Source organism: Arabidopsis lyrata (genome assembly GCF_000004255.2).
Source record: "Arabidopsis lyrata subsp. lyrata unplaced genomic scaffold ARALYscaffold_6, whole genome shotgun sequence".
Classification (NCBI taxonomy): Eukaryota; Viridiplantae; Streptophyta; class Magnoliopsida; order Brassicales; family Brassicaceae; genus Arabidopsis; species Arabidopsis lyrata.
The window spans coordinates 5,328,761-5,338,989 of NW_003302550.1; the positions used below are offsets into that span (position 1 = coordinate 5,328,761).

The 10,229-nt window shown below is 31.7% G+C and overlaps 1 protein-coding gene across 3 annotated transcripts; it reads right to left on the bottom strand.

Moving 5' to 3' along the window:
* Window positions 1–7: 7 nt before the first annotated feature.
* LOC9307626 (repressor of RNA polymerase III transcription MAF1 homolog) lies at window positions 8–2,586 on the bottom strand. Of its 3 annotated transcripts, none has more exons than XM_021023027.1 (11): window positions 2,476–2,586; window positions 2,081–2,154; window positions 1,888–1,958; window positions 1,747–1,796; window positions 1,532–1,605; window positions 1,383–1,445; window positions 975–1,062; window positions 720–782; window positions 562–641; window positions 388–459; window positions 8–298 (listed from the first exon to the last, which is right to left on the bottom strand). In XM_021023027.1, exons 2-11 carry the CDS (start codon window positions 2,110–2,112, stop codon window positions 217–219), a joined length of 675 nt encoding a protein of 224 aa, XP_020878686.1. In that variant the 5' UTR covers window positions 2,113–2,154; window positions 2,476–2,586; the 3' UTR covers window positions 8–216. The 3 variants fall into 3 exon arrangements, with proteins under 3 accessions (XP_020878686.1, XP_020878687.1, XP_020878685.1); XM_021023028.1 differs by lacking the exon at window positions 2,476–2,586 and adding an exon at window positions 2,411–2,429; XM_021023026.1 differs by lacking the exon at window positions 2,476–2,586 and adding an exon at window positions 2,287–2,379.
* Between the last annotated feature and the right edge of the window lie 7,643 nt (window positions 2,587–10,229).

Here is a 10,229-nt window from a genome sequence, read left to right on the forward strand (position 1 = left end):
TTGTCTCTTCAGTTGAATTTAGGTACAAAAGATTACGACAATGCCTGATAAGCTTTTGCACATGACAGTAGAGAGTATTATTAGTCAGGTCAACTACACAGATACAGGAAAGCAAAGAGCTTAACCTTGGACTTGTACTCATACAAGCCTAGAGACTAGAGATCACACATAGATACCGGTTTTCTACAGACACAACTCAGCTTTACAATACAGAGATCACATATCCATGTCGGCAAAGATCTCTTCATCTTCTCCATATGGAGGACTGTCAGTGAGAAATGCATCACTTGCCAGGTTACTGCAACAAACATTTTCGAGTTGGAAAGACTTTTGAAGAAGAAGACTGTGAAAGAAAAAGACAACTTGGTAGGATGACAATCATCTAACCTCGTGCAGCAGAAACGAAAACCCGCAACGCGCTTCAGTTTTCGGTTGTAGAATAAGAAACAGAAAGACCATCTGGATTTGACCCAAAAGAAAAAGAAAGCAGCCTTTTAGTTGACAGTCAGGCTAGAATCTCTCAATAAGCGAATAGAAAGAAAAAAAGTTGTTGTAACTCACATTGCTCCTTCCTCGAGGAAAGGATCAGCATTAGGATTTGGGTTGTAAACATATATCTCACATTCAGCTAATTTTACGACCTGTTTCACATTTGTATAATTTAGTACATTCCATTACGCTTGCCCAGGTTCTAAGATTTCTTATTACAGAGAACTTACCTCATCAAGAGCCTTGTATATTACCTCAAGAAGGGAACCATCCTCATTCTTCTCAGTCCATTCCTATATAAGGAGAATACATATTCTATATAAGCTTTTGTGCATAATAACTCGATCCATTACATCATCATCCTTTAAAGAAACTTGATGGAACATAGAATAGAATTGTTGAAGAAGGGTAAAGTGATTCTCCCTTGCAAAAACAAGGTTTTTCTAGTTTCCATCTAAACAGAAAACAATTAACACTTAGAATACCTTAGAAGCTTCAAACATATAGTTGTTAAAAATCTGCTTAAACGTGTCCCAGCTTTCCTCCGAAAAAAACTGATGTGCTTTGACAGCGCTGGAAACGAGAAAATAGGAAAAAAAACAATGCGATAGTGACAGAGTTACAACAGAGCTGTAGCTTATCAAGTCAATCAGATACTTGAGACACAACTAGTTTGTTTAGATTTTTGGGAAATGGAGAGAATTGAACTCTCAGCTCCTACAGTTCAATGAACCGTTGGTCAAACCTTCTGACAACACTCCCACACAGATTTAAAGGGGGATTATATAGCGGGTTGCCATATCGCCCAAGAAGCTGACAATGACATTACCCATAATCCCCCCTTCAAAAAAGAAACATAGTTTTCCTTTCATGTTTACAACACAAATAGTTACCTGAAATCGTAGTCCGGATACATCTGATAGAGCGTAAGAACCAAGTAGATCAAAGCCTTTCGACTGGGATAAGCACCAGAATATAGACGTAAGACGAATAAATATCATTAAAAATTGGGTAAGAAAAACCCTGTAACTAGATCTCTTACCTTGATCTGCTTAACAAGAGATCAACGGGTGAAAAAGAGTCAGTGTCAGACGATTTCCCAAGATAATCGAGCATCTGAGTTCAAGGGACAGGAACAATAGATAAAACAACTATGTCAACAAGTAGCAACTATACACATTCAATGATTAAGTACAAAACACATGCTTGATTGCAATTATAAGATGCAAGTCAATTGCAATCATACTATCAAATTACCTCATTCTCCAAACTAAGAGACAATCTTTTATCAGATCCTGCATGTTTGCCTATCGCAAAAAAAAAAAAAAAAGCTTGAACTTATTTTCCTTGTAGTAGCCCAGAAGAATAATTGATCGAGAACACAAACAAGGTGCTTACAAGAGTAGGCTTCCAAGCAACCTTTGATAGTTCTTTCCCCGAGATTTAGATGACCCAGAAAAACATTCAATCTGAAATTCAAAATCATATAAAATTGCAAAATAGGAAAAATCTGATTCTCATAATTCACAAAAAAAAAAAGCTAGCAATAACTCTCAATTTGACAACAATAAAGAGAGAAAAAAAATTAAACCTGTCTAGGTTAGTGTACTCCAAGAACTTCATGGTAGTAGTAGCGGCTAGATCCTCCAGAAAGATGCGATAAACCTAAGAATTTTAAACAGAGCAGATAATTTAAACCAAGTCAGCTTATGCAAGATTATTACAGATCTCTCAGAAACTAAGGTTTGAAATTAACATGTCCAAAATCTGGAAAAGAGCATAATTGAAGAACCAGACCATAATGACATGAACACCAATGATTGTCTCAATTTCGAAACCCTAAAATCAACTAAAACTATGAAATACGAGACGCGAAATTGGAAAAATATGAATCTCAACTACCAAAATTCAGATATATAACCGTAAAATTTAGAGAATGAGCGGTAATAGAAGAATTCGAAATCCCTATATAAATTCGAGAGACACCTGAAAAAACGTTTTTTTTTGGAAATGAAAAGACAGAAAATTGCTCAGCGGTGTTTTCTCTTTCTATTACGAGGAAGATGCGGATATGCTCAACTTTGGTCCTGTAATGGACAGCGAAGCGTCTGAATCTCAATTATGTGAACTGCGTGCCGTTTTTAAACGATATTTCATGGGCCGTCCGAATTTTGGGTCGTTAATTACCAAAATTTGTACTTCTTTGCCTGATTCAGTAACAAAATCTAGGGGCGTTTTGAAATTAGTTTGTTCTTATTTTATATTTCAGTATTCATTGAAAATTAAAAAACAGTATTCATTGAGCCGGACTAATTTGAGAAGTAAGTAATTTTTTTGGTAAAGAATTTCTCGTAAGTTCACTATAGATAAACCTTTTGAAATGAGTTGATGTTTCTTATAAAAAAAAAAAAAAAATCGTTTGTGATAATTCGTTACTATATTATATAGGTGTCACGAGATTCATGTTGTCTACCTTCGAAATGAATTGATTTTATCCAAACTGGACGGCATTACGCCATTACATGACGGCCTCAATTCAGGTGGACCACGTCCACGTTAACGTATTAATAAAACCATATGCTAATAGTTTTTGTAAGATTTCTTATTTTGTTTAAACTTTTCAAATCAATGGCATTGATTTTTTTATTTTTTTTTTGGCCTTGTGGGATTGATTTTTTCATACTGGAAACCTACTTAGATTTGATCTAAACTTCAAAGGCATGAGCATGAGCATGAGCAATAAGACGACTTAAGATTTCATTTGAAATGAAAATCCTATCGGTATTAATGTTTTTGTAACACTGATCATTTTCATTTCAAATCTTGCTATTGGAATTTACACTCTGGTTTCACCCACAGTTTATTATCTAGGCTTATCTAGGCCCTCTAATCGTGTGATTCTGAACATAGTTTTGGGTTTTGAGAGCTAATAACGGGAAAAGTGAGCCTATGTTTCAACCGAAACCAATTTACCACCACGAACGAAGGTGCATATTTTAAGATTTTAGAATCCCATTTTATATTCTGAACATTTTCGTGGAGTAGAAAACAAAATAACGTGTACTGGAAAAGCAAAAGATATACTATACATGTAGCACATTCAAAAATAGCATGGAAGCGGCAGATGGTCATGATTGCGATTCCGGATGGACACTCTCTGTTTTTTTTTTTTTTTTTTTTGACACTCTCTGTGTTATAGGCTCCATGCGAAAAACAGCAACTGACGAATAATTTTAGCTTATGGTTTTCTGATCTTAGTTCGTTTCTTGTCTTTTTATGTCTTCCAAATATTCTCTCTGTATATGTAGAAGAAATATATATACATAAAGACATTATAGTGTAAGTCATTGTAAAAAAATGGACGGCATCCAATAATATGCAAACCATGAATTGTCAAAAAGATAAGTATAACAATTGGACCAAAAGTAATGCATCTATAAGTACAAATTTTGCCTTCCATCCTACTTAAAACATGAAAATGTATGTTATCGACAAAATAAAAATAAAAACACTATAAATAGAGAGGTGGGATATATATATCAATGTGTCTATTATATGAATATCATCTTCAACAATTTACCGTTGTAGCAGAGGGTTAATTAGCTAAAGGAGCCACTGAGGTATAGCAGCAGAAGCTATGACAAGATCTGTTTGGAAGTCACAATTCATGACTCGGGTTCCTAGCTATTTTGGTTATCTCTTCTTTATAAATTTGTATGTATGACTGTATGAGTTTGTGGTTTGTATGAGCATTACAACAAACTTTTGAGTCCATTTGCGTAACCATTTTTCGTGCTTTTAATTTTTTTATAAAATATATATTAAAAAAAAACAATTTATTATTAAACCAATAACAATGAAGTGAACACAACAGTATGCATATTGTTTGACGAATTACCGTGACTTAGCCACATGATATACATGACATTTGTAGTGCTTTGATTTGATTGTTCACTTAGTTAGGCAGTCATTATTTGTAAACGTATACATATGTGTGTGTCTCTGTATATGTTTCAGCGTAATATTATAACGAAAAATTACACTAGAAAATATTGCGATCAACCTTTTTTTTTTTTTATAAACAATTGCGATCAACTTTAATCTATGTCAGAGAATGAATACCTAATTTAGTGGAGTTTATGTATAGATTAAAAAAAAAAAAAGAGAGAGAATCCCGCGTGGGCCGTAACTTAAAAACATGAAAAATACTTGGAATCAAGAGAAGTAAGTTGATACAGAAATTTGATTTGACCATTGAACGAGAGAGTGGATAATATTCTATGTATGCACATGTATCGGTGTATCTCTCTATGTATTTAATTTGTAAAGTAGAATATTCGTTAAGACGTGAAGAGGAAAGAGATGGTTGTAAATAAAGGGAACATGCAATGCAGAAAGAGAGAGAAAGTTTTGTTTCTTTTACAACATTGGAATGATAACTCTTCCACTCAACTTCACTATATGCCTCAAATTTTACTTGTCCCAATAAGCCTGCCTAAAGGCACCTTTCTTCCAATATGCATGTCCAAATTTATACATAAAACAACAAATACTCGCATAAAAATTTTAATGATCAAGCGATCGATACTGTTACGTGTGCGGCTATATATCTTTTTCATATGTGGACTACAATGTATACAAAAAAAAAAATGTAATCCTTTTTTTAGTCATAGGTTTTCTTCCCAACTCGGTTATTATGTCAAATTGTAATTTTGCAAATTCGACGACAGTTACAAATATCAACTCCGCATCAAAACTCATGTGTTGATGAGTTTAGCAAAACAAACATCATTTTGAATACAAATTTTTATCCAACCTTAGCATACAAACGATCGATCACTTAGCTTAGCCAACTCTTTTTTCTCATTTCTGTTTTCAGTAAATGATCTTCGAAATAAACAAGAAGGAATCTTTGCTTTATTTGTATCTGAGATTTTGTCCTTTCTCTTACTTGGTCCCATGAATATTATTTCTTAGTACACACGTATAGGTATTGTTATGTACATGTTAGATACTTAGATCTAAGCTCAAAAGTCTATTGGAATAGATATAGTCTGCAACATGCATTAGCTAAGAAAAATTAATATCTTATAACAAAAAAAAAACATTAGCTAAATTTTTTTCTACCATCTACTACAAATTAAAGTATAACTTAACTCTAATATATGGAAAATAAAATAAATAAATGGCATAGTCACGTTGACAAAAAAAACTAAACAAACCATTCAAAAGTAAAATGGAATCAAAGAGTTATTGTTTATATACTCATCCAAGCTCAACCAGTTTTACATAATTCTATTTTGGTGTATCGTTCCTTTATTGTAACAAGACTTCGATATCATAATTTTTGAAACCTTTTGGTTTTCAAAGACAAAAGGGATACAGCGTTTTTTGTGGTTTGATTCAAAGGCTAAGTCATTTCATGCCCCATGCAATGTCACCAAAGGCCACGCCTCTCAACCTTTTCAATTCCCCTTTTCCACCAAAAGCTGACTCTCTTTCTCTCTATGCATGTAAATATATGTCCTCTTGATGTAATACATTGTGTTCTTTATTGACCATGCACTAATGTTGATATCTAAGAGTGCCTTCAAGAAAGAATTTTCTTATTAAGTAGGAATGCTGAAATAATATGCATACTGGCAACAAGGGAAACATTCAAAATTAATTGAGGTGGAAAGGACTGTTAAGCTTTATGATCATACCACCATCTCAGCGTGATATGGGTCTACCTCAATTGTTTGTATTTACTTTTACGTTTACATTTAGTGTGTAGTTTTTTTCAGATATACACCCACAATTTTCACAATTTAAAACAAATTTTCGTAACCTGATTTTTTACTTGGAGAGTCAGCTTGGCCGTGCCACAAGGACTAGAGTTTCCAAAAACACTATTCTTAACCTAACTTTTTCTATTCGAAAAAAAAACTTTTTGAAAGATCTAAAGAAGGGATTATTGTCTAAAATGCCATTTTTTTGGGAAAACTTACGAAAATGCCATTTTTTGAATAGTTTACGGATTTTGCCATTTTTTAACACTTAAAAATGTATGTATTTATGATTTGTTTTTGCAAAAATACGTACTTTATACCAAATACTAAACCCTAATAACAAATGGAACCGACTAAACTCAAACATAACGAGTGAAACGCATGTTAAATCATATTTTTGGAACCTGAAAAATGGTAAAATCCACAAACTATTCAAAAAATGGCAAAATCCACAAATGCCATTATGAAAAATCGCAAAATCCGTAATTAATTCTCTAAAGAAGGCTTAGAACTTTTTGAGGTACATCTCTAACCCAATATAAAGATATCTTCAAGCTAGAACTAAGACATATTTTAGAAACTCGTTCGGTTTTGTTTTCGTTTTCTATTCTTATGCCTTTTTTTTTATTATTTTTTTTTAAAAAAATGATGTTATTGTTTTTACTAGGGGTTGTGAGCAGTTACCCCCATATATATTGTTATGGGTTGGGGTTTATCTTTTGTTATGGAACCCTATATAATTTGATGGAATTAGAATGTCTGAGTTATTTTATTTATCTTGATATATATATTGGGCTTTGCACTTTTCACCATGCTAATTTGACTAGTTAATTAGAGCTTGCTATGATATGATCTAGACTTGTTTTAGAGTGTTATCAACTATATATCTCCTTGAACTGTGATTTATGAGCTTTTGTTCTAGTTTGACTGATGTCTTGTTGAAGATTCAAGTAGGAAAAACGGATTAGCTAGGCTTGTTTCTCAATGAACACCAATGTGATTGGGATATAAACCATATACATATTGGAAAATCAAATTAAATTAATCATCATTACCACATTAGAATCAACCAGAAAGGTCCCGTTATCCTAATATTAATTGCACGTTTTGATCAACCAGAGTCAAAGCTCTATATTGGAGAACCACCCTAATCGACCGTTCTAAAGTACGCACTTGCTCTCCAAGTCCCTCTTCATTTCCACCTCGTACGAACTACTCCAATTGTTTTTATTTTGAGCTCTAGCCGTAAAGCCACAGAGAATAAACGATGAATGAGCTGAAGTCTTCACTTTACTTTTGCCTTAACTTCGATAGATTATTAGACGACACTGTAATTCATTTCTGAGAGAGTGTCTCGAACACTTAGCATTTTTTAGCCACTTAGTTCAACAATGTTGCACTATCAACAAGACTATAAGAGCTAGCTAGGTAATTTGGAGCAGATTGGGATCAACTGGTTTTTTCTATTTTATTAATAAAAACGTACTAGCTAGCTCAAGATTGTTGGGGAGCACATGGTTTTGCATAGAAGTACAATTCCATGAGAAACATTGTTTCTCAAAGCATCAGAAGTCTGTATATTTTGCTGTATGATCTCGGGAAATGAGCTTTTAACCCAAAACATCATCATTTTCGGTGCATGCCAAACTCCTTCAAGCGTCTTTTTTGTATTCTTTAATCAGTGACTTAAATATTCGTGGTTTTCATTAGGAATAATTAAGTATTGTTCTTGGGATTATTAAACACTTCATATCTAAATAATTGAAATTTGACAGGTCTAATGTCATCATGCCTCGCACTCCACTCCTCTCGTTTCTGGCTTTACTGATAAACCCAGCTTTTATTTAATTTTAACCCCAGAAATACCAAAAACGAACATATTTAGAAAGGGGAAGTTCTTTAACTAAAAAAATAAGTTGAACTTAAGATTAAGAAAAACGTAATATGCATATTATAATTTGACTCGGTCAACTTATTGACTATTTTCCCCATTCAAATATATGAAATAAGATTAAATGACCATGAAACAATCTTTAAATTCACAAATTAACCATCTAATAATATTTATGCTTAGGGTATCGCATTTATTTTTTTAACTCATCCTTGTTCAACTTCTCTCCCTGAAAGTACGATCAAATAAGACAAAATATTGAACTATAAAATGGAAATTCGAAGTTATATAAAATGGTACTCCGATCCTCATGAGTGTATATCATTACACTTAATATACTTCCAAGTTTCTGAAATAAATCATGAGAGACGGAAAATAAAAATTATATCACGTATACAACATAATACATATATACTCTGTAGTTCCTGTCATGTATTATTAATATCTTATTTACGTTGAACAGATGTGCGAAATATCTCCAAACTTTTGTTGGCTTGATGACGCAGGAAAATTACTAGTTATATTTAATTTTATATTATTGTGGCTCGAGTCCTCAATGCAGCTGGATTGGTTCACTTTCACTATAACAATTATCTATGTAGTTTGTACATTCAATATTATTTATGCTCTTGGAATCATTCTAAGTAATTTGGAGCGATTTGAATGAACTCTCTAAAAATTATATAATCTCAAATGATATTTTTAATTAAGTGACAAAACCAATATGAACAATATGTGAACAATTCACGTCGTAAATACTCCCAAACATATGCGACAAAAAATCTTGGCCCTCCCCGGAGTGACAAATGTGCTACTAATCTAACGGTTGAATATGTAAAATAAAATTTATGGCATTCAGAAATGCACAAAATTAAACTTATGTTTCTAAAAAATTGAAATTTCTCATCATGTTTATAAAAATAAAAAACACTTGTAGTGTTAAATTTTTTTTATAATGATTCAATCCTAGTTTGCCGTTATATATATCTCATATATTATAACCTCTCATAATTTCAAGAGATCCAGATAATAAATCTCATCAGTTTCTTTATCTGGAATCTTTCAATTTTTGTTATAAGGCCGTGTATATGTGGTGGCTGGAAAAGAAAAGAAAGTACATTTGTGTATGAATGATGTAATAGAAAAAGGAAAATTCCCAAAAAAAGGAAACTTCATTTATTTTTTATTTGGACGTGTAATACCTAATAGTTTTCGGTTAGAAGAAAAATATATACATTCATTAAACTATGCGATTTAATACTCAATCAATTAAAAATTATTATTTTTATACTTACGATCTCACAAGAAAATAAAATTTCAATTTTACCCTTATCATCCTAATTAATTATTAATTTAAGATTAGGTGGTATTAGTTTTATTAAATTTAAAGAAAATTTACTTTTAACTAATATTTCATTTTTATATTATCCCAAAACAATTTAGTTTTTTTTTTTACAATTATTTTATTTATAAAATTCAAAATAAAATAAATTAGCAAAAAATTTAAAAAGTATTAAAAAAAATTAGCTATTTTTATGAATGGATAAATCTTGAGAAAGACGATGAGATTCAGATAGAGATTTTGTCGAAAATAGTTTGATTCGTGAAAGATTTAAATTCAAATAGAGAGTTTCTCACGACGAAGAAGAAATTCATATTAATGCTCGTTGATATCATGCGCATCACAACGAATTAGATTAAATTAATTTTAGTGGCGATTAAGATTTTGGATATAATTAAAAGGAGGTAGTGAACGGTTATCAAATTTGATGTTGGCAAAAGAGGAAGACGTAGATTGTTTACCGGCGATTATCGTAACGATTAATCGAGGAAATCTATAGTCGAAGATTGAATCCCAGGAGGAAACGTCTCTTTGACATTGCGATGACGGAATAAAATTGTAAATATAATTTTTTAATATTTTTGATTTTCTGCTAATTTGTTATGTTGAATTTTAAAATAAAATAATTATAATAAATATGAAATTTTAAATTTTTTAGGCAACATAAAATAAAATGTTAATAAAATTATTTTATTCAAAATAATAAAATTATTATTATTTTATCTAAAAATTAATA